The sequence below is a fragment of the Neopelma chrysocephalum genome, unplaced genomic scaffold (genome assembly GCF_003984885.1).
Source record: "Neopelma chrysocephalum unplaced genomic scaffold, ASM398488v2 Primary Assembly neopelma1_44, whole genome shotgun sequence".
Lineage (NCBI taxonomy): Eukaryota > Metazoa > Chordata > Aves > Passeriformes > Pipridae > Neopelma > Neopelma chrysocephalum.
In genome coordinates, this window is record NW_020897703.1 from 20,402,565 (window position 1) to 20,427,550 (window position 24,986).

General features: G+C 36.8%; 1 protein-coding gene across 3 annotated transcripts in view; it reads left to right on the top strand.

Annotated features, from left to right (window-relative positions):
* Nucleotides 1-20,547, top strand: part of MAP3K2 (mitogen-activated protein kinase kinase kinase 2) — a 48,789-nt gene extending 28,242 nt beyond the window's left edge. For 2 of the 3 annotated variants that reach the window (XM_027678897.1, XM_027678896.1), the window contains exons 6-17: nt 38-151; nt 787-886; nt 1,830-1,960; nt 4,046-4,125; nt 6,005-6,072; nt 9,010-9,105; nt 10,773-10,979; nt 11,716-11,864; nt 13,695-13,826; nt 15,130-15,259; nt 16,347-16,524; nt 18,246-20,547. In XM_027678897.1, coding sequence (XP_027534698.1) covers nt 38-151; nt 787-886; nt 1,830-1,960; nt 4,046-4,125; nt 6,005-6,072; nt 9,010-9,105; nt 10,773-10,979; nt 11,716-11,864; nt 13,695-13,826; nt 15,130-15,259; nt 16,347-16,524; nt 18,246-18,471 — 1,611 coding nt within the window. In that variant the 3' untranslated portion in view covers nt 18,472-20,547. The remainder of the gene's footprint in view (nt 1-37; nt 152-786; nt 887-1,829; nt 1,961-4,045; nt 4,126-6,004; nt 6,073-9,009; nt 9,106-10,772; nt 10,980-11,715; nt 11,865-13,694; nt 13,827-15,129; nt 15,260-16,346; nt 16,525-18,245) is intronic. The other variant, XM_027678898.1, reaches the window with a different exon arrangement.
* The last annotated feature ends 4,439 nt before the right edge of the window (nt 20,548-24,986 follow it).

A 24,986-nucleotide genomic window follows, 5' to 3' on the forward strand; every position in this document is an offset into this window, starting at 1 on the left:
GTTTAAGACTTTTTTTTTTCCCCTCCCTTTTCTGTAGCTTGTAATTCCATTAACCACGCAGGATGACCTGGACAAAGCTGTTGAACTGCTTGACCGTAGTGTACATATGAAGAGTCTCAAGATATTGCTTGTAATACATGGAAATACACAGGTATGAATTGACATGCTAAATGTCTTTTTCCTGAGTTTTCATATTGAAGTATTATTAGTATCTTTTCTTAAAGATGGCATTTTTCCAATTGAAAATAATACTGATTGCTTCTTGATTTCAGTTTAAACATCCATTAGCATTTTGTATTTACTCAGTTTTAACTCTTTCTTAGATCCTTCTCTTTGTTTGTCTTCCCTACAGTGGTAGTAAAGTGTTTCTTAGTAGGATGACAAAGTGATACAGATTTGAAAAGCACATAAAATTTAAGTAATGGTAGTTATTTGAAATTGTTCTTTAAGTCACACATTGGTGACACTCCTTTGTGGGAAGTTCAGTGTTTGTTGTAGCAAAGAGTAGTGGACTGTAGACTAAATGCTGAGGTATTTTGGTATTATCTAACAAACCATGGCATTGATATTCATAGGATTTGTGTACTGGTACATATTGAAAATAATTTTTGAAGAGTAAGAACGAGCTACTAAAATAGATGGATTGTGATATAAATTGGCAAACTGCTTTTTTGACTGCTCGAAAAAAAGGAATGTACTGCACAAAGCCTGTAAAGTTTACAAAGTATTTTCATTGTGAGGAGTATAAAATAATAACAGCAGGTTGTAATATTTATGCATTTTCAGTCACCCAGTGTAAATAATATGGAACCCTTGCCCTCACTGGAAGATTTAGATAATACAGTGTTCGGTGTGACAGACAGGAAAAGACGACTGTCTGTAATAGGTAAGGTGAATATTTCAATAGCTTTAATTGTAAAAGCTTTTCTTTTGTAGTATTCTCTTCATGAGGATTTTGCTCTCAACACACAGTGTTTGAATTTCTCATACTCATCAATGACTCTACTGTAGAGTTTGCACTTGGGGGAGTGGATTTTGAATTTTAAGTTAAAAGTGGTTTAAATATATATAATACAGAAAATTATCCAAAACCCCCACAGGTAAATAAATGTATGTAGAATTATTTGAGGTAACTGATGGGTAACCTAAGAAGCTGATGTTAGTACTCCCCTTTATTTTCAGATACAGGAATGAGCTACTGAAAAATCTGTTTATATGGCAGTGTGTTTTCTTGCTCAGTTTAGGACCTTCATATTTTTTAATGTCTGAACATTTGTGTAAGATACTTATTTAGGCATTGAGATAACGTTTTTGCTTATTAATATTTTGAAATTGGTGTGATGTTAACATCAAAATTTAATTATGAAACTAAAGAGTTTCATGAATAATTTTCCAGACAAGTTAATTATTATGCATTTATTATGAATATATATATATATTCGTGTTCTTACAGACTTAATATTCTACAAAGAAAAACTGAAATTCTCAAGAGTTGGAAAGGATTAGTTGACATGGGTGGAAGGATTTGGAATTTGATTTTGTTCAAAAGAAGAAATTTACCCAACTAGATGTGTGAGCAAATTGTGTTTCTGTTCCTGTATAATGAAAATCCTTTATAATGCTACTGAGGCAACTCTGCCCCAAATTTTTCATAATTCCTGGATCGCAGATTTTAAATGCTATACTTAAGTGTTGCATTGCACAGGCATTTGGGAAATGCCCAAAGGAAGAAGTGAATCAGGCAGGCTCAGTGCCTGTGAAACATGTGAGTAAAACCCCTGGATTCTGGGTTAATGTAGAAACTCTGACTGGCCTTTTTCTTTCCAAAGGTTCTAATACTCGTGATAGGAGTTCACCTCCCCCAGGATACATTCCAGATGAGCTGCATCAGGTGGCTCGAAATGGGTCCTTCACCAGTATCAACAGTGAGGGTGAATTCATTCCAGAAAGTATGGATCAGGTAGGTGTGTGATTAAAATTAAGGTTTTTGTTAGGTTGCTTTATGAAATACTGCTGAAGGTTATGGAATTGTTCGAAAGAACAGCAAAAAAATTGATGATAACTCTAGAAAACATGATTGGTGGGAGAAGGTTGAAATAATTGTGCTGTTTAGTTTTGTAGAACCTGGTTTTTTTCTCTGTAAATCTCTTCAGTTTTTTAAATTTTTAAATATGTTTTAAATATGCTGCAAGGACAAAGATAGTATTCTTAATTCCCATGGTAGCTAAGTGAGGTAGTGATAGATATAAATAACAGCAGAAATGTCTACATTAGAAAGCACAAACCCCTTTATTTTAATGAGAAGGATATGTAAGAAAGAAAGTTTTACCACTTTTCCAGGTAATTAAAGGAGAATTTAAGAAAGAGTTTGGATTTGTCGGAATTATTTGGACTTAACTGATGCTTAAGAGTTGGACTTGATGATCCTTGTGGGTCCCTTCCAACTCAGAATATTTTGTGATTCTCTGTGATACTGTGTTGAGGTAGAGGCAAGGGGATGGCAGTGGACCTGCCATAAATAAGCTCTGAAATACTTTCCAGAGTCGCTTGGTTTTTGTGTGAAGATCACAAATGTATGTTATTTTGTTGTTCTTACTCGCCTGCATTACTAGTGTAGGATATCAGCACATTCAGCAAGAATAAAAATTCTGCTCTCTGAATATTAAAATTGCCCTTAAAAACAACAGGAAAAGAAGCAGAAATGTAATGGCTCACAGAATTGGCAATGGAGAAAGATGTTTTAAGGAGGAAAGAAAAATAATGCTGCATACCCAAATCACTTCAAGTTGTTGTTGACATTGGCACCGTACTTACAAATGGCAAGAGGCAGTGGTTTTTATGAGCTGACTAAATGAGAGACAGATGATAGAATAAAAACAGAGGCAAAGGGATTGTGCAATTTGTTGCACAATTTTAATGACTGAGCTGAGAATGGAGACTGAATTTCCTACTTTCTAAACCTGGGTGCTATTCTTTATCATAGCCACGTGCTCAGATCCATCCCAGGTCTAGATTCATTCAGTGAAATGATTACTTTTGACCTGGGCCAAGTCATTTTTGGTCTGACCATGACTGGTCAGCCAGATGATACCTGAGGCCTGGGATGTCCATTCACTCCTGAGTATTCAAGAGGTATGTAACCTGTCTCATATGCATTGCTGTGTAAGCTGTGAGCAGGTTTGAATTAATGAATTTTACTTTCATGGGAAGCCAGGTTAGTTCAACCTTGACAGCCTCAAGGGCCAGTTTTGGGTGTTGGGAACTCACAAATTCTGTTTGCTTCGTCCCCCCTGAGGTGCCACATCACCTTGGCAAGTGTTGGCCATACTGCCTTTGTCACAGCCTCCCCGACAAAGACAAGAAGGGAATTAGAGAGTGGAGGGCTTTGCTCTGCTCTGCTGTTGATCTGTCTGAGCACAGCTATTCACACTGACAGCAGACCCCACACTTGTACAGAAGAGAAGATGGGTTGGATAAAAGTGGGCCGTGGGCTGCCATTTGGACCATACTGCATTAGGTTATAGAGGTAATTAATATGGCAGCAGGTGAGCTTTTCTTATCCTTTCAGGACCCACTGTTCGGCAGGAGAAAAGAGGAGTAAAACTGCTGAACTTGTAGTAAATGTTCTCCTCTCGAGTACAGAGTTTATTTAAGTGGTTGAGTTGCAGAGTGCAAACTCACTTTCTGGACTACATTTCTTTAATAAGTCCTTGATTGGTGTTCGACAAAGTGTATGCCCAGGACCTTTAAGATGCAGCACAGACCATAAAAATTGGAGGGGTAACTGCTTAATTTACAGCAAAAGACTGGTGCCCAATTCATAGAAAATAATAGATGTTACATAATATACCAAAACTAACTTCATTTTACGAGGGAGCTTGTTTTAAGACAACAGATGAGCTTTCCATTCTGTTTTTACCAGCTCTTATCTGGTTTGGATTTTTTTTTTTATTAGCTGTTTCAAAGCAGAAACCTTAAAGTATTTTAAAAAAATTCAAAAACCAGACTTGAACTTGTTGGTCTTCCTCTGTTTGTTATTTATTAGATGCTGGATCCATTGTCTTTAAGCAGTCCTGAAAACTCTGGCTCGGGAAGCTGTCCCTCACTTGACAGCCCGTTAGATGGGTAAAAATTATTTACATTCATTATTTAGCTTTATTAGATTGCATAATTTATCAGTTGTAATGTATAACAACTCTCCAGTGACAGAGCTTCTTCCAGAAATTCCCCTCTAAGTTTCAGAACATTTATAAAAGCTTATTCAAACTTAATTGCTTACTAATACTTGGAAAATACAGTAGCTTTGTTTTTTTGAAATAATTTGTGTTTGAAACAAAAAAAAATTAGAGTTCGGATCCTACAAAAATGCACTGAAGATTTTTACTAGATGTTGCCAGGTTTTACATATGCGTGAAGTATATTCCCTGGCAGTGAGCCACCCCATTAAATTTACAGTTCTAAGGCACTGGCATATGAAGTAGGCTTTCCTTTGCCAAGGCAGAGGGTACCCACTTCAGGAAGATGGTGGAATCATTTAAAGACTCAACAGACAATCATGTCCATTTCTTGGTGATTACTGTCCATTCCTCTCCCTTTGTTCCCATTGCAGGCTTTCCACTTATTTTCCTTTGTTAAAGCCCATCATTTAGCAAGAGGCAGCATGTACTGGGGAAGGTCTGTAGGTCTGTTTGGGATGACCTCTGAGGAGATTCATGTTTTGAGAGGGTCATTGTCCACCAGTGAAGCCAAGCAGAACATACTCCTGTTTGGCTTATGGTTGGTCAGAAAAAGAACCTTGGGTGTAATGTTGGGCAGATTGACTACTTGTTTATTTGGAACTGCTATACAAATAGTGCTATTTTATTTAATTGGTAATCACTGCCTGTGGCAATTAAATAAGAGCTATAATATTCCACAGTACCCTCTCACATGAGATGATGTGATTTGAGAACACAAATACATTTGGTCTAACATATACATTTCTGAGTTGAATAACGAGTCTTCATTTCACAAGCAAGAAGACAATAGATGTGAAAAGTATTTTGTGGTTGTAGTGTGATAGGTTATACATACCTAATGTTTAATGTAGCTCCATAGAATAGAAATTCTACCAAATTGCCAAATTTTTAGGTTTTTTGTGGGGTAAGGGTAAGTGGAAGAAGGGGAAATAAAGCAATCTTAATATAACTCATATTTCTTCTTCAAAACTTCTTTTGGTTGTTTTTTATTTCCTCAATTTGTCACCTCTACTTAGTTTGTTTTCCTTTTTTTTTTTTTCCATTGAAATATTTCCTACAAAGATGTAGGTTTTGTGTCTCCATTTAGCTTCTGTTACCCATTAGAGAAATTCTTACCAGAAAAAGGAGGACATTGTTTTGGTATGTTTATGGAAATATACTGTAATCGATTGCTCTGACTGGCAATCCCATCCATTGCTTTTGGTGGCTGGGAGTTACATACCAACTGTAGGTAAGAAACAATGTGATCATATAAGAACCAAAAATTCTTCATCATTCTATAACTTAACAAAATCACTTTCTTAATCCTATGACTTTCATGGAGAGAAGAGGAAATACTTTTCCTCATCAAAAGGTGCTCAATTTCTTTGGTTAAATTTCCCCAAGAGTTTTTGTAGGCTGTATGACAGATTTGGCCAGTCTGTAAACCTTTGTGTTTAGCCATAAAGATGTTAAACATAACAGTGTTCCTTTGTGGCTTTACCTGTGATAATTCATGTTTTTACTAATATTATTGCTCATTAACAGTGTGTTGCTTTCTTACTACATTAAACTCAATAAGCTTTTCCATTGTTGCTGATCTTCAGTTGTTATAGATACCTACTAGATCTGAGTTTCAGAATTGAGTTCCACCCAGTTAAACTGGTGCAGCAACTTGTATAGCGATAGCTTTTCATCAGTTGTAAAGAATTGTGAGACAGTAAGATTAAATGGTGAAGTAGTAGATTAACAGCAGTTTTTAGATTCTGTATGTTTTACACTTCCAGGGACAACTATCCCAAATCTCGGATGCCAAGAGCGCAGAGCTATCCAGATAATCATCAGGAATTCTCAGGTAGGTACAAATCTCTGGACGTACTAGAGAACTTTCCAGAACTGTTCCTCTTGCAGCAAATAAGGCTGAGAAGGTACATTCACATTGAGAACTGTTGTATTACGCAAACTTAGTATGGTAGGAGAAGGCAAAGCAACAAAATCCAATCCAAATGAACACAGTAAAAGATACCATGGAAATACAAGAATTTCTAAATGTTTTCTTCCATATTATTGTGTGTGACACCACTGTTAGTGTTCATAGTGTAACTGTCTGGTTCTGTGAAAAGAACAAACATTGCAGTGAGTAGGGGCACACAACAGTTGGTTAAACTGGACTGTAACATCCATCTCTAAGTTGGCATCTAACTGTGGTTAATTTATTTCATTTTGGGATGCTGTGGTTTAACCCCAGTAGGCAGTTAAGCCCCACACAGCTGCCTGCTCGCTCCCCTACATGGGACTGGGGAGAGAATCAAAGGGTAAAAGTAAGAAAACTCGTGAATTAAGATAAAGACAGTTGAACAGGTAAAGCAAAAGCTGCACACACGAGCAGAAGGAAACAAGGAATTCATTCACCACTTCCCGTCAACAGGCAGGTGTTCAGCCATTTCCAGGAAAACCATTTCCATTTCTATCACACCTACTGGTTACCTAGGAAGACAAACACCATCATTCCAAATGTCTTCCCTTCCTCCTTCTTTCTCCCATCTTTTATTGCAGAACACAACCTCAGACAGTATGGGATGAATATCCCTTGAGTCATGTGGGGCCAGCTGTCTTGGATGTGTCCTTCCCAACTTCTTGTGCCCGCTAGCCTACTCTACCAGCTGGCAGGGCAGTGTGTGAAACAAAAAACCGCCTTGATTATGTGCAGATGTGCTTCAGCAATAACTAAAATATCCCTATGTTATCAACCGTGTTTTGATCGCAGATCCAAAACATAGTACCATAGGAGCCCACTGTGAAGAAAATTAACTCTCTCTCAGCCAAAACCAGTATGTGGAGCCTTCATTTTCTCCTATGTGAAATAATGATCACTTTGAAGTGCTCATGACTTCTGTAATTGAAAGCACTGCAAAGTGAAAGGATGAAGGAGAACTGTGTGCTGTGCCTATAAATTAATCATCAACACTAATGTTTTTTTCATACCATACTCTGGCTTGAATCCAAGTTGTTGTGCAGGGTTCAGGCTGTGAAGTGCAGTGGGTAACCTTGAAAGTGCTCTGAAGTATCTGTCATGGTCACGCCTCACTACAGAATTTTGCTGTTAAACAATAGCTAGTTTCCAGTAAATCAAAGGGGGTTTGTGTTTTTTTGGTCTATTCATACTTTTAAAGCTTCTTTTTATTTTGTTAGTGAAGCTTTATCTAGGTAATTGTGCAATGGTGAGTTTTTTCTTTTAAGGATTCTAGAGTGCTTAACAGATTGCACCACTTTTAAATAAAAATATATATATATTTCTTATATATAAAACTATATATAAGAAACATTTAGGTGGCAGAGATAAATACCAAAAAAGTTGGAAATGTCAGAAATTAGTTTGCCTTTCGTGTAATCTTAATCTAGTTTGCTTGTGTTTATTCAGGTTACTTTTCTAATAGGATGACCTTGTCAGTTTTTTCCTTTGGGATGCTCTGGTATGGTAATAGGGGGATAGACAGCAATCATTAGTTCCATATTCAGTATTTATTCCCATGATTTGATGTGTAACAAAACCAGAAAAAATATCGATCTGGCCTTATTTTTCCTCCTGCCACAATCAGTACCAGGCTTCTGCAGAGAAGCATGCAGTATTCCTCTCTCAGAATATATTCCTAGTCATGTATAGCTCTAGGGTTCTGCAGATGCAAGACGTTCTTCTGTGATTTGCTGGATCTTTTTCCTCTCACAAATTTTTCCTGTCTCTATTTCAACTTGTATAAACTTTTTCAGCATCAACAGTCTGTTGCAACAAGAAGTTGTGCAATTTATTGTATTTTAGGAAGAAGTATGCACTTCATGATTCTGGTTTTTTGGAGGGTTTTCTTTTGTTAGTTTTTTTCTGGGGGGGGGTTGTTTTGTTTTGGGTTTTTTTATGGACTTCTTTGTCTCCCTTTGAGCTGTTGCTTTTCTAGTATATGGAGGCCTACATTCCTTATGGAGGAGTAGACCAAAACTTTGTTCAGTGTATCTTAATGATTTACTGCTTTTAATTTGCTTCCTAGCCAATACAGAGTTCAGCTGCTCCTTACTGGAAGTCTCTATCACAAACCTTTATATAAACCTACATTTAATTTCATCTGCCACTTTAACATCCAGTCACGTAGACTCTTAAGGACCTTCTCTAATTCTCCAGTTGGCTTTATTTCTCAGAATGATTTTGTCACCTCACTATTCATTATTCTGTACAGAGAATTCATGCATAATTAAACTGCATGAGTTTTAGCCCAGATTCCTGTCAAACTGTTGACCGTTTCTTCCCTTCTTATGTACTTATCTTCTAACCAATTATTTATGCATGAGGGACTTTTTCCTTTATCTTATGAATACTTTTCTCCTTCAATACTTTTTAAAATTGGACCTATTGATTGTAGTTCAGTAATTCAAGCTCTGTTGACTCATTCACCAACTTTTCATATTTATACATCTTTAAAATATATTCTTTAGAGCAGTTTTTCCTCTAGAAACTACTTTTAAAACTGGAGTAATTAGGCCTGCTGTAGTCCTCTGACTTTCTTTTAAGCAAATCTCTTGAGCTGTTGAATTCTTGATCCTTGGAACTTTTGACTGAACATCCTTTTAGTTCTTGTGGGTTGACAGATTTGTGGCTTTTGTTCTATAATCTGGTTTTGCTCTGATGCTTCAACTGAAGCATATCCTCTGATACATTCCCTCATGTTTAAGTTTATAATGCCAAAGTGATTAATTTAATATACTCTTGTCACATTTTAAATTTTTTAATCTTTTTATTTTCTAGTAGAGTATGATATCCCAATATTCGAGAAATTTGGAAAGGGGGGGACTTATCCCCGAAGATACCATATTTCATATCATCAACAAGACTACAATGATGGTAAGTGTGAATACTGCAGCAGTTTAATTAATCTGTTTTTCTCTTCCTAGAACATGAATTAAAAAAATTAGTTTGTAAAAACCTTAATGAATGAAAATATTGGAGAAATTGAAACCTTACATTCTTTCCCCAAACTCACTTGCTAAACTTCTAATGATTGATAGAGCTGCTAAGCAGTTTTACGTCTGGTAAAGGTATGGATTGCAGAATTCCTGACTCATATGCACAGCTGCATAAATGTTCTCTTTGTCCATACACGAGTCATCCAGTATAAGCTTTTGACCTTTGTGACCCTTTTCTGTCTAAAGTAGATATGTCAGTTTGTCAGTTCTTGTTCTGCTTTAAGGAATCTCAAATACAGTGGAATTGCTGTTAGGAGTTTCTTAGATTAAAAGAATAAATAAAATTGAAGAGCAGTGATTTAAACCATGAATTAGCAAATAGCTGATGAAATCAATTGTTGGAATGCAAGGCAGCACCTGCTGATGTAGCCACAAGACTGGTTTGAACAGTAATAACATTAATACAAATTTAACACATTAAATTTCTAAAGGAAGGAAAGAGAAGCAGCTGAAGGATTTTCAGAATTCTGGGTGTGTTGAGCAGTAGTTGAGAAGTGTTAAGAAGAAATTTCTCCCAAGACCAGATAGCTTCATTTGCAGTGTGGAATGAGCACAGCAATAAATGGAATTATGTTACAGAAATCACAGAAATATCAAATCAAAGGACTGCAGAATCTCTCTCTCGCTGCCTACAACTTCCTCCAGCTGTTGTAATATGTTAATTTCACAGGGGTGAAATAAGCTCCAATTGGTCGCTCATCGGAAACTCACCTGGGACCAATCACTTCCAGCCCCCCCTCCTGGGGGGGTGGAGGGTGGCTCAAACCAGGACATCTGGGAACTCGTCCTCCAGTGTAATACCTAATGAATCAAAGACTCCATCAGCTATTGCTGAGTTCTGTAGGATCAAACTTCATCAGCTAATGCTGTCCTAAAAATAGTTGTGTTATCTAAATAGATTAACATAAATTGCGTTAGCCACCTAATTGTAATTAACATTTTGAAGATCAGTGCCCTTTTTTTTTAATTCTATTGCTGCAACCACCTCCAAATTTGACATTGCTTGTGTTTTGTTTTCTTTTTGTGTCTCTGTTTTTGGTTTGGTTTTTTTTGTTTTGTTTTGTGCTCTTCATGTTGATTGCATGTGTTGGTCTTTCTCTGCATTCAGTTCTTACTGGTTTGCAGAACAAAGATGCCAGCTTGGGCACATGGGATTGTAAACTTGTATCTTGTTCTCCTTTTTATCAGAAATTTGATATTTACACATTAATAGAGCAATAAAAGCAGAGGCAGGGTGTTTTCCTTTCTCTTACAGCCCTCCAGGTTTCTGAAGCATTTCAGAACAGTTCCAGAAGTTGATCCTAATTTTGGTCACTTAAACATAAGGTTTTGATTCAGTCTAATCCTTATATACATCTTTGATGAATGTTTGTTTCCTTCTAGGTGGAAAGTTAAATCAGCAAATTTCATGATCGTTGTGTCCTATTATATGCTGTGGCAGATTTGAACTAGATAGTGTAGAATTCATAAATTATTTGCATACACACATTGCATAGCACTATTTTTTTGTAGAGTAACATTAGTGTTCTTTGTGTATCATTGAAGGTCGTAAAACTTTTCCAAGAGCCAGAAGGACTCAGGGGAACAGCTTCCGATCACCAGTTAGTTTCAGTCCCACTGATCACTCGCTGAGCACGAGTAGTGGAAGCAGCGTCTTTACACCGGAATACGAAGATAACCGAATGAGGAGGAGGGGAAGCGACATAGACAATCCTACCTTGACAGTCATGGACATCAGCCCACCCAGTCGCTGTAAGTGAAGGCATTTTGTGAACCCCGCTGTAAAACTCTTACCTTACAAGTATACGATGTCAAAACTAAGCATGTCACCAAAATACAGGCAATTGAGTAATGTGGTTTTATCTCTCTAAATAGGAAAAATTCAGGACTTAAACCTCATCGGTATTTTCGTGGCTTACTGTGCCAACCTTCATGTAGATTTTCATATGGAATTTACATCTGTGATAACAAAGCATTGTAAAAATAGTTTAGATGATTTATTAGACTCCTGAGGACCTGAAAGGGTGTTGTAGGTTGCAGTTACTATTTATTTTTGCATATGTTGGTCAACTTTTCTGTTAAACTGTAGACCATAAGTGGTACTATTTCATACCTGTGATAGCACATCAGGAGCAAGTATACTTTGTGATGACTTCAATAGCTGGTACATTTTAATCATGCTTTGATTTTTAACAAAAAGTTAAATTTGTTTAATGTGCTTTTTCTGTTTTTCAGATTAGCTGTTGCTTATTTTAAGTATGTTTATCTCTACCACAAATTATTTTGTGAATAAATTTAAGTAGCTCATGTTTTCCATCTTACAGGAAGTTTTATTGATCTTTGTAACTTATACGGGGAGATTTAGGGCGCACAGTCTCTATTGTTGAAAAATGTAGCCTTTTAAAAAATTATTTTCTGTGTATTCCAGTTTTTCTCAATCAGCTGAATAACAAGCTCATTTGAAAACCAAAACATATTATATTTTCAGCACCACGAGCTCCAACTAACTGGAGACTTGGTAAACTGCTGGGTCAAGGTGCATTTGGCAGAGTCTATCTGTGTTACGATGCTGATACTGGAAGAGAACTGGCTGTTAAACAAGTTCAGTTTGATCCTGATAGTCCAGAAACCAGCAAGGTAAGTGATACCAAAGGGAGACCTTGTAAAGGGCTTCTGTTGAAGTAGTGTGTTTTGGACTAGACTAGACATTCCTTGAACAGGATGAGCATGTTTTGAATGTGTTTTAAACCACGTACTGTGTTTTTGTGTCCTTGTTAGTAAACCTGCTTTGTTCATACCACAGATAATAGTCTGCTTACCAGACTTTTATGTTACATCTCATTTTTTAAGTTTCAGGCATATGCTTATGCGGTGAACATACATAACTTGATTTGGTGCAGTCTCGGTCTCTAAAATTAAACAATTTACTATGAAGTGTGCTCTGAAATGATAATTATTTATAGTTACAGAAATTAGAACAAGTTCCATTTATAAACAGAAAAGGCTGTACAAATTTAAGTGTTCCTGAAAAAAATTCTTTCGGATGTTTTTTTTGGCTATGAAGAAGACAGTTTGAGATTCTTATCTCTTTTTTTATCTTTTGGTGGGCTTTCTGTGTTTCGATTTTTGTTGTTGTTGTTGTTGTTTTGGTTTTTTTGTTTTGCTTTCTTTAAGCTATGCTCATCAGGACTAGCTGCTGTTACTCACTGTATTTCTCTCTAAAGCACACAAGTTTCCTTGTCAGTTTATTCTCTCTCTAAAATGGAGCCTGTCCATCTTTAATTACTGGACACTGGCAGAGAGAAACTCCTTAAAAGTAGCATCAGTCTTCTATTTCTTCTTTTCCCAAACCATACTTGCTGCTTTTTACAGGATGGAAAGAGAATTATTACTTTCCCGCATTAGGACTGCATTCTGCACTGTGGGGAGCAAGGCCAGGAAAACAGTGGGTGTAAGCATGATTGCAGAATTGAGTGGCTGCCAGTTATAGTTGCTGCTACTAGTGATGTAGGATCAAGGAAAAAAGTCACGAATCACTCATGCTGTAGATTTCTAGTGTAGTTGTTGTTGCTACTTCTTTAAAATGTAACAGAACACCTGATTATGCTTTGGAATTGTTAAATATAAAATATAGTAGTGTCTCTGCTGTAGCAACAGTTTTGTGACCTCCTTTGCCATAGCATTTTGTAATATGTACCTCTCTGTGTTAAAAAAATTGTTTTCTTTCTAACCTCAGAAGTGTGAGGGTATCAGTCTGTGATGGATAAAAATTAAGTTTTGATGAAAAACTTCTAGGTGAAATTTGGAATCTAGTCAAATCTGAATTCATGGGTTAGTGTTTTTCCAGCATCTTACCATACGGTACATTTCAAAATATCTTCCTGTTTGCAAAATTTTTACTATTTCAGATAGCTCTAGAGAAAGCACCAGCTGTGTTAATGTTTTGCTTTGTTGCATGTCATTATTACAATCTCAAGTGGTCCTCAAAGCCATTTTTAAAGTATAGTCTATCATCCTAGAAATGCTAAGAATTAATGCTAATTATTTCACTACAAAGATTTAAGGGGATTTTTTCCTGTGTTTTGTTTTTTTGTTGTTTTCTTTAATCCAGTTGGAGGCTTATGACATGTTGCATAATGATCACTGACATCACACATATTGATATCTGCTGTGCTCTGAACAAACAAATATAACTTCAAAATAAAAGAAACAATGAAGTAACAGCAAAATCATCCCAAAGATAATTTATAGAAAAGCCATAGTTTGGTTTTTTTACTTACTTCAATTTAACAGTGATCTTTTCTTGTTATAAAATGATAAACTTTACATAAGCTGCAGGAGTATTTTGTTACTTAGTTTGCATAACCCTTCAATATGTACATACTGTTCTGCTTTAAAAAATCCAAATCCAAAACATTATTGTTACCACGTCAAGTATGGTAAATCTTGTCTGTTTTGTCCTTTCAGGAAGTAAATGCACTTGAATGTGAGATTCAGTTGCTGAAAAATCTGCTGCATGAAAGGATTGTTCAGTATTACGGCTTCTTGAGAGATCCGCCAGAAAGGACACTCTCAATATTCATGGAGTACATGCCTGGGGTAAGCAGGAGAGCCCGGCCACTTCAACCATCCTTTGTGTGCAGTGTGACGAGCACCCAGGCAGGCAGCTTTTGCATAAGTACACACAGATATTTAAAATTGTCCAAGTTAAAAACAGTCGCCAAAGATGGGTACTGAGAAGTGCTTACAGCGCCCGTCATCTCCATTGCTTGCTTGGGTTTTCAGAATTATGGTGGTTTGTACAAAAGCTCTTTGTGTTTGATTTTGGCATAAGGAGTGCCTGGCAATATCTTTGAAAAGACAATACTATCATTAGTGAACTCTTGAATCTTCCTGAATTTTACTGTTTTGTTTTGCTGTGCTTCAGTTATTTCAGGAAAACCAGAAGTAGCTAAGATCAGGGTGGGAATAAGTGCATACAGAAAATAATCTTGGTGCTTGTTTTTTGTGTGGCACCTACATACATGCCGAACTGCTCTTCTACTGCTTTGTTGGGAAATATTATAAGGTCAGAAAATTGTACATTTTCATTTTCTCACCAAGTGGGGTCAGCAGAGCTAAATAAAATGAGCTCGTGTGAAAACAGTCTCTGTATTTCTGAATAGTTACAGCATTCTACTTACTCTGAGACAGGAGAAAAGTGGTGTCTGAGGATTGTTTTGTTGGTGGTGGGTTTTTTTTTTTGCTTCTTCATTCCTTAAGTGAGATCTCGGCTTTGTTTTGGGGGGCTTCTTGAATTTTTCTGAGATTTGGAGGGCAGCGTCACAGAAGTAATCTTAGCAGTTTGTAACTCTATGTGACAAAGCCAGGTTAAACAAAAGTAGTTGCAAAAACCCAAGAATTTTTTATTCAATGTTATTTTAAGCCAAGACTTGCTTACCTCCTAATTTTTACATAAAGTACTATCCTCCAGCATGTGGTGTTTTTTTCTTGACAATGTTTTTGTCAGAGTATAAACAAACATAAGCAAAGGGCATGTATTGAGTCCAACTTGAGTATCACCTTTTAATCATCAAGAAAGTTGAGAGAGGTGTTGAAGTGAAAGTAGTGCTGTTCTTTCTCTACCTTGCACTGGAACTATTCAGCTGCCTGACAGTTTTAAAGTTAATGGTTTAATATTTCAGTATATGACTTCTCTGCCCAGTCTTCCTTTGGTCAAAGTGTGTATTTTTCTCAGTGGAGGTAAGACCATATCTGTACTTTTTAAGTTGATATTGAGAATGATTTATTGTAACTTTAAATATCTGTGTTTCAGGCATAAATTTAGTTGAAGTTCAACTGTACTATTAGCTCACCTGTGATTCTTGAAGTGTTAGTGTTTTATACTTCTTGTGTGCCATAGGGTTCCATCAAAGACCAATTGAAATCATATGGAGCACTCACAGAGAATGTGACTCGTAAATATACGCGGCAGATTTTGGAAGGAGTTCACTATTTGCACAGTAATATGATTGTCCATCGAGATATTAAAGGTAAAGAACTGCTCACAGTTCAGTGCTCTTTCTTACTGATTATTTTCCAGTCTTATGTGAAGTGCTAAAATGTAATTAAGTTTGAAATGCCAAAATACTGACTTAAAATCAATGAGATTGCTTTCCATCTTTTAGTCTTGTCATTGTTGTAACCTGAGGGGGGAAAAATAAGCATCTTTGTGGTGTTCTAGCAGACTTTTGACAATGTTTCTGTAGTCTCTGTCTGCAAAACAATTAAGATAAATTTCTTTGATTTTATTTTAGTATCAATAGTTTTAAATGCATTGGAGGATGATGTCATTAGAAATAGATAGAATGTGCAGAGGAAAAGCATCATGACTCGAAAGTTTGTGTTTGCAGAGTTCTGTTTCATCAGTTATATAGAGATTACCCAGCACTTCACTGGTACAGGAAGTCACTGGCAGAGGTGACTTGCCTGATCAAATGACTCCGACTTCTTCCATTTTGCTGCCAGAAAACCTGTTAAACAAACATATTTACTTTTTGCGCTAGATACAAGTGACTTGCATGTGTTGCATAAGCAAAGTATGAATATGTGGGAAGATGGTGATGTGCAAAACAGGTGTATTGAACACAATGCTGTTGTATTCTGTAAAATTTTTACCATTCTCCTGTTGCTTTGCATCAATAGTATTTTGTTCCAAAAGAGGTTGAGATATCACAGTCAATTTGTACATGCTTGTGCAAGTAACTGTTTTGAACAAATCTGTAACACAGTTTGAGATTTTGCTTTAATATAGTATGAAGACATTTTCAGTTCTGTGGAAACTCCTTTCTCATTTCATTTTATTTCCTGTGTATGGCACATTCCTTATTTTGCCAGGAGGCCTTTACAAAGTGACTGCCACTTCCCAGAAAAGACCTAGGATGCAAACCAGTGTGTACAATTCATTGTTTTCTGAACTGCAGAATAGAGTAACAGAAATGAGCAGAGAAAGTAAATTTTCTGGCTTGAAATTCTAGGCTGATGTTGTGTTGTATCACTGAATGCAAACTTCTGTTACTGTTTTCCATACCAAAGCATTAAGTCTTCCATGAATGTAATGCTGTGTTCCCTTCCTTCCAGGAGCAAATATTCTGCGGGATTCAGCAGGCAATGTGAAGCTTGGTGACTTTGGTGCCAGCAAACGACTGCAGACTATCTGTCTCTCTGGTACAGGAATGAAGTCTGTCACAGGAACTCCCTACTGGATGAGTCCCGAAGTTATTAGTGGAGAAGGATACGGCAGAAAAGCAGACATCTGGTACGTTAAAAAAAAACTTCTGTACTGAAAAGTGTAATTTCATTTTCAACAGTGTAGGTGTTTGTTTTCTGAAGTTGGAATGTTTCATTCTGGGGTTTAAGCTGAAGAAGGTGGTAAACGTGAGCACTGACAATAGAGAACCTAACACTGAAATTCAGGAATTTTTTACCTGGCAACTTCTCAGCCCGTCAGTTTAGAGATCGTAAGAGAATCCTTTGAATTGACCTTGCATGAAATTAGGATTACCAGACTGTTCCTAAATTCTGGAGAGGTACTGGGTGAAAACAATACGTGAAGCTTTGAAACATCAGTTCAGTCAATGTTGTTTAATGAAACTTCACCACTGAATACCTTTGATGCAAGGCAGAAAATGAAATGCTGTTCCTTTAAAAGTTGAACACTTAAGAGCGAATTAACCAGATTTAAGTGGGAGTATCAAAAAAATTTGGTTTAAGTTGTTATTAACTACTTAAGAGGGAAAGGTAATTTTCAAACATGAACTTTGTCAAAACATTGTGTAAAGCCAATCTAACATGGCTCCAGCCCAATGAACAGATGATTGTAGTGATTTGACTCCTTGAACTGCAGGTGGTCTGTGAACATGGAGCAGTACATATGCAGGAGCAGTAACACTGTGTTTAAAAAGGAATCACATTATATCCAACGAATCATAATACTTCTAACCTCAGGGAAATTAATTTAGGCTAGTTCAGGTCACTTAGTAATTACTCTGCTATACTGGAATAGTAGACCAGCATTACAGATTTCAAGCAGTTGACTTATTCAACTTTGAAGTATTTGTGCCACAGTTCATGTGTGTGTTTTGGTCGAAAAAATCTGGGGTAAAACTTAAGAAAAAATACTGAAGTTTGACTACTGTCAGTCAGTAAATCCTTACTGTGTAAGGCGACATACCTCTGTCTAACAGAAAAAATTCTTGCAAGTATCTTGAAAAACAATCAGACTTCCTGAGAATTGGAAATTATTCCAGCCTATCCATTTTGCAGTATCATTCACTTGTTATTGGAAGGGGCTGTCTTTCAGGACTTCTGGAACAAAGTTTCTCTGGCCATATATATGCCCTTCTGCTTTCCTGAGTCCTTTAAACATAAGCTTTGTATACAAAGATTGATTAGGGTCTTAAAATTTTGTTTGGGAATCTAAATTTATTTTTAGTATCCTTGACTAAAAGAGGAAGATACCACAAAGAAAGGTTTTCAAAGTTTTCAACTGGCATACTATGTTTGCTCATTATTCACTGGTGAGAACTCGTGCATTTCTAATGAGCAACACACACAGTGTGCTCGGAGCATTCCTGATGCTTTGCATTTCTGTTCAACCTCAAGGAGCAGGAACATTTCCAAGTGCTGTGCTGCATGCATGGCTTTGTCAGCCTGCTGAGCACTGAGTGGTGGCAGTGCCGTAACGTGGTTGGTATTGCCTGGATAAATATCTAATTATCTCTTCAATGAGGTGTAGTGGCTTTTGGCCCAGTGAAGTAAAAAAGTGGAGATGTAGGTAGTGATTTGTGTAACTTTGAGATAAAGGCATAGCAGTACATGCTATTTTTTTTCAACGCCTGTTTTCCGCTGAAGTTGCTCTGTAGTGTTAAGTGGACACTACTTATTTGTAGTATTTTAGTTCCTCTCTGCTATTTCTTGTTTTCCTAGAAGGGCATGACTCTGTTATAACCTGCTGTTTCACTTCTGCCTCTGTTTCAGGAGCGTAGGTTGCACAGTGGTAGAAATGCTCACGGAGAAGCCCCCGTGGGCAGAGTTCGAAGCCATGGCTGCCATCTTTAAAATTGCCACTCAGCCAACCAACCCCCAGCTGCCACCTCATGTCTCCGACCATGCTCGGGATTTCTTGAAACGGATTTTTATTGAGGCCAAGCTGCGACCGTTTGCAGATGAACTGCTAAGACACACGTTTGCACACTATCACTAACACCTGCCTCAACTCAGCTTGCATCTACTGCATTTATTTTCTATTTGACTGCACTTTTATTTTTATTTTTTACAAAGAAAAAGGAGAAAAAAGACAAGAGAGAGAATATTCTCTTGAATCTTTGTTTCACTTAGATTGTAAACAATCTAAATTTTGTATCTAAAATGAGAATCTTCTCTCCTCTCCCACCCCACCAGGACTAGAACTTTTTGTTTCTATAATGTACTGATGTGGTTGATGTAGATAAAGCACTTTAGTACATATTTGTTCCTTATTTAAAGGGGAAAAAAAATGACAAATGCTTGGACAGTCAGGAACTGTGTGACTTTTTCTGACACCACTGACTGACTCAGGGTGCAGGGAAAAATAGACATGCAGCTAAAGGACAAGAAGATTACTTCTCTGTGATTCTTCTCTATATTGTAGGTACTTGCAGCAGAGAGTTCTAAGTTCTTATTATATTTTAGCATTTTAATCAGTTTCTGGAATTTACAGTTTAAGCTGGAATGTGCAGTTCTGAGAGTTAAATGACGAGACTGGAAGAACTTGGAACTCTTTGTACAGCAGTGTGTCTAACTGGTACTTCTATGTGACCAAAAGAAAATAACAAAATGAGCTCAAAACTAGTTAGAGGTTTTGGTGTAGAATTATTGTATTATCTTAATAGGAAAATAATTACAGGTAAACAGATTATAGGCCCAAACACCTAGGTACTACCATACTGCAAGAGGAAAATTTCCATACTAGACAAGGGTCAGCTATTGGATGTAAATAGTTAGGAGAATGCCTCCTGCTCTATCTGCCAAAGAGAACCTCTGTTGCATAAGCTTAGAGGGAGATGGTTATCTTAGCTGATAAAAAATAGTGATGTTGAGAGTCAGTTCTCCTCCACAATCCCTTGAATGGCTGGAGGGGAAAGGGAGGGACTAATCCTTGTGCAGTATATGAGTTACTTGATTCAGAATGAGCTACAAGAAATGTTTTCAAAGCTGTTAAGAGGCGCTAGGATGGAATGTATGTGAACATCAAGTGCCTGAATAATAAAAAATTCTTCCATTGTGCACTAAAAAAAATTGGTTTAGTAACGCAGGTCAGTCATCTAGATGTGTTGAAAATTCCTGAAAGTTAAACATCTTTGAACATCAGGAATAAGTCACTGAGAAAGGTAAGACTCCAGTTATATTTTTAATAAGGTAACACTGATGAATCCTCATGAACAGGAAGGCACAGCACAGAGAACTGTATGAAGAATAGGCCAAAAGTGCAAAGAGAGCCAGCAGTTAAATAACATAAGTGTGATTACTCCAGCCTGAGAATCCAGATGATTGGTGTTTGTCAGATTTTCAACTGTCATAAAGCGTACGTTAATCACTTTTCCTAATTCTGAAAGAGCATAATAAAAGAACAGAAGTATAACTCTGAAATAATGCTTCTCAGTTGAGAAACCCAGGTACCGATCAGGTTTAGTGAATAACTGACTTTTCACAACAGAAAAGTCAGACTCTCATATTTTTGTAGAAGAACAGAACATAATTTAAAGGGGCATTTGGAAATAAACTATTGGACTACAGAACTGAAATTATGTTTATTGTTTTGGATGATTCATTGCTTGCTTTTGTTGTTTTGTAAAGGCAAAGTGGGCTGGTACTATAACCCTTGTCCACTCTGACAGGGCTCTACCTGTTCTGTATCTTTAGAGGACTATCAGAGTGACGAAGTGCATGGAAATAGAACAATAAGCTTACCCATTCCCACAGTCATTTATGAGATTTCTGAATTTTTTCTGCTAAATTCCAAATGTTGTACCAGAGCATAAGCAGGAGTATGGATCTATCCCAATCACTTTACCTGTAGTGGAGTAAGAATGACTTTTTTGAGGCCATCTCTCCCGAGACAGAGTGGTGACTTCTTCAGCTTATGTGAGTATTTTACCCAATTTATAATTTTTTCGGTCAGCGTACACAACTGTGCAAAGTTTCCTGAGCATGGGAAGAACTAGTCAGATCAGGAAAAGTGTAGGAGGCTGAAAGGAAAGTCAGCTTGTACTGACTTCTTTTTTTGTTTCTCAGTCACAAGCTGTGAAGCAGTCTTTAAGGAGAATTGGTATATACTCTGATCTAGAGGACCTTTGCTTTATAAGCAAAATATAGGGACAGTAGGGATGGGAAGTTTAGTGTAGAACCTAATAGTTTATGTAGGTAATTTAAAGATCATATAGTTGAAATGATTGATTTCAAACAGATTAAGAAGATACTAAACTCAAGGTGAAAATGTATATAAAAATCAGTAGTGGTCAGTGATATCTGAAAAGGTAAGGAAATTTTATACTACCAAAAAGGGACATTAAAGGGAAAATGTAACCAGGTTTATCTGTAGCATTCATAATGTTTAGATATACTATTCTAAAGAGAAACTGCACTCTCTGAAGCTTGAATATTTTCAGAATCTAGTTTTCTTATAATGTGTCCTTTCTGTGAGACAGTGCTGGGTCATGTATATTGCAATATCACTTCCTCATTGTGACTTTTAATTACTGAACAATCAAGTTTGCTGCTTTTGTGCCTTTTCTAAAAAATGGCATTCAGTCATGACAATGGTTAGTGTTTTGGAGCCAGGAAAAAAAGAATTTTCAGAATGCATTTTTCATCATGTCTTTGACATGTCAGAAAGCTGCCAATGTAAAGACTGTGCTGCTTAAATGAAGTGGACGTTTCTCAGTTCCAGTGATTCCAGTAAAATTCCAGTGATTCCAGTAAAATTCCAGTGATTCCTGTAAAATTCCAGTAAAAGAAATATGAATTTAACCAAGGTTAGGCTTGAGCTAGGTCTTTTTCACCCTTTGGAGAATTTCTCTACTGACTTAAGTTGCTTAACTTAGAGTAAATGAGATGTAAAGATCCCTGCTCACAACTTCTTGTATGTCACTTAAAAAGCCACCAGCATTTTAGAATCATGAATTAGTCCTAATTATTGAATTCAATTACAAAAAAATGCCAGTGAAAGCAGTACTGCTGCAGGGTTGGTTTGCTTTTCTGTAAATAGCACAATGAAGCTGTGCTTTCAAAAATTAAGGATCGGTGTTCATGGTGAGTATGTGTATTTTCAAAAGACCTACTTATCTGCTAATGCATTTTAATATGCTATCTGTTGCACGTATTAAGTAACAAAATTTAAACTACTTCTGTGGTATGGTTTTAATGACTAACAGTCCTGTTAGAGGATGACTCAAAGTTTCAGTTGTGTTGTGTTAGAGCAAGTTGTTTATTTTTAATTTGGGTGATAGAAATACCCATGCAAGACCTCAAAAAGGTATGGATCTAATAATTGCAAAGTTAAATCTGCATAGACTTTTTTTTCTTGACAATTTAAATATAGTCTTAAAACTGCAACTTGACTTTCAACGTGATTTGTAGCTAAACAGTCCTTTCAGTATAACAAAATGAAGAGGTTTTTTTTTTAGCTAGTGCCTTTTTATGTGTATGCCTTAATTTTTATTCATGTTAGAACACCATATCGAAATATGTCATACAATTCCATGTCACCAAAGCAGTCTTAGAGGATGGATTTTTTCAATGTGCCCAAACAAGAGTTCGCTTAATTGCACTGAAAAGTGTACTTGAGTTATAATGTGCAGCAGACGTTTAAATTCAGAATTTTAAAGTGATGTCTGGCTTCCTGTGTTAACACAGGTTTTGTATTTGCATTCTGGAGACCATAGACTGATGCACATACCAGAAAGAGGACTTGTCTGCAATCACAGAAATAACAGAGTCGGATTTGCCTTCCTGGCTCTGGGTGCCAAACTCTGCAGCGGAGCTTTTAATGGGCTTGAAATCGTAGTTGTAAGGCTGTTTACTTTCAGTGCACAGGAATACGGTATGTCCAAGCAAACCAACAGATTTCTCAGTGAGATTAGCATGGTGCCCATGAAACTCTTTCCTGTGCCTTTTGGATAATCCTAATCCTGCCGTTGTCTTGACTGAAAGCCTCGTAGCACTTGTAGGTACAGCGCAGTACAGCAAGCCATTCTTTGGACAACATAGAGTGATGTCTAACTGCAGCTTCAGAGACTTGAGCAAATTGGTCAGATCTACAGTTATTTATAACCAATTTCATACTTTTTAATCTTGAAAGACTTTGTCACGCATATAGAAAACTATAATGTGTGTGCTTGAATGTAAGTCCCTATGATGTTTCTGGAAAAGCGAAAGTATTACTGCCATTGTCATTTCTTCTTGCTGGTAACTTGCTGTCTTGTGTCAATGACAAGTATGCAGTGTAGAATCACATACAATTACCAAAGCTTTTCTATTCCGTACATATAGCCAAAAGTGATGTTTCATGGATTAGTACTGTCACTTATAGATAGTGTATATCCACCAGTAGGCTGTCGCTGACTGAGTAAAGCAGGTACTACTAAAAAGTGATAGACACTGCCCATGTTTCAGAGATATGGGTGTTCATAGTTGCTGTTCTGATACGCAAAATTCATGCCCGCATTAAAATGAAGAGTTTTCTTTTTAAAGCTCTTTCTAATTTAATCTTATTGTTGTAATTCTAAAACTAATGCATAAGCTTGGTGACTAAACCTGGTGACTTCTATAGCTGGGTTTGAGCTTTGGGACATTTAAGGAATGCCATGAAGATGGATTTGTGACCTAACCTGCTTTGTGCGCCATAGCGAGAACATTCCAAAGCTGCTGGGACGCAGTCAGTCCTCTCAACATGACAGTCAGATGTCACCCACAGTTACCTACCTGGGTGTTGGTGATGCCTTCAGGAGGAGCCCCTAATGCACACCAAAGGGTCAGGCAGAATTTCTCCTAACCCACGTCTTCTGAATCAAAATCCGTGATCAGAAAACAAAGGAGCTCCTTTCTCTGTTTATTTCCCCCACTTGGCCTGCATGATTTATTTTTCCTTCTAGCTGACAGAGCTTAAACACTGCATAGGTGGTGTCCACCGATAGCTCCTGAAAAAGGTGTGTGTACAGCTTTAGATCAGGGGTCCTGTCATTTGAACCCAGGACGCTGCAGCTCCCGGCTTCCTGGAGCAATCCTTGGGTTTTCTCTAGCAATATATACACGCATGGAGGTGAGGGATAGATGGGATGGAGGAAATAAAAATTCTCACATTTCAAAGCAGTCACGCCTTGGCTAGGGCTTGGTTTTCATAAACTTATTTTAAAGGGAGAGGAACTGGATTAAAACAGATAAGAGTTTTATCTCATGGTTCAGCCCTTACGTTGAGTCCACAGATGAGGATTGGAGGTCAGGGTCTTCTGCTGAGAGAGAAAGAAAAGGATACTCCAACTCCAGGGTGGATAATCATGGCAAATAGAGCTTTTTCGTGCTTTTTACCCTAGAACTAGATGATACTTTTCCCCAGAAGTTTATATAATGTGATATAAAAACAAGGATTGCATTTTCTTTTCTGAACAGCCATTAGATTGTTGGTTCCCTAGTGTTTGTTTCTTGTTAATACCCGTAAGAGGTGGTGTCAACTTAAAATTGGAATAGTTTATTAAAATATAGTGTCTGTCATCTCAGACCTCACAGGAGTTGTATAATGGAGTATCACTGTAAATACGTGGAGGAGACTTAGATTAATTGGAACGTAGGCTTTTAGTTTTCATGAAGCTATGAATAAAAATTTGTAAATTTACTCTTGATCTAATGTACATTTTTATGTAGCCATTAAATTCTCTATTTAATCTATCAGTTTCTCACTGTAAATGTTTTTACTCTCAGTTGAATGCTGGGCACAGTTTGTAATGTATGTACACAAAGGTGGTTTTTTTCTATCAACGTTGACTTTTTTGCACATTTTTGGAAATATTTAATTTGTACACTGATTTAATACTCTGACCAATTGTCAGTGGGTGTATGAGAATCACGTGTGTGTGCAATGTACTACTGTCTGGATGTATGGTTTTTTTATTACTTTTGAGATGTTGCTACCAGTAACTGCACTGCTGTTGCTGCTTTACATGGAATATCTTGTGTATAAAAAAAAAGATAAAAAGAATTAAACAATTAGCCTATGGTTATCATGGTTGAGGAACTCAGGAGTTGGGCATTGCTTACTAGTTCCGTTGTCTAACAACCTTCCAAACTTAAAAATGAACAAACAAACCCCCCTTGTAATTCTGTGTATGCATTGAATGTGTGTGTATATATCCCAGTAATCTTATTCCACAGTTTCATTTCTACATTTTTATGAACTTGTTTTTTAAGGGTACTATGTTTAGTTAGAATAATTAAATATATAAAAGCTTTGAGAGATGATTTACTAGATAAATATATTTTCAGCTGGCTGATGTTCAAAATATTTTTTTAATTTTTGTTTTTAACCATTCGAAATGTATTTGTATTTCCAGAATCAGACACGAATTGTACTTAGAAATATATTAAAACACTCTGTAGGGACAACAGTGTGATTTCTCTTTTAAGAACCCCGTATTTCATAACACGGTGCAATGTCACTCTCGTACCTCACTTCCGAGTTGCCCTTTG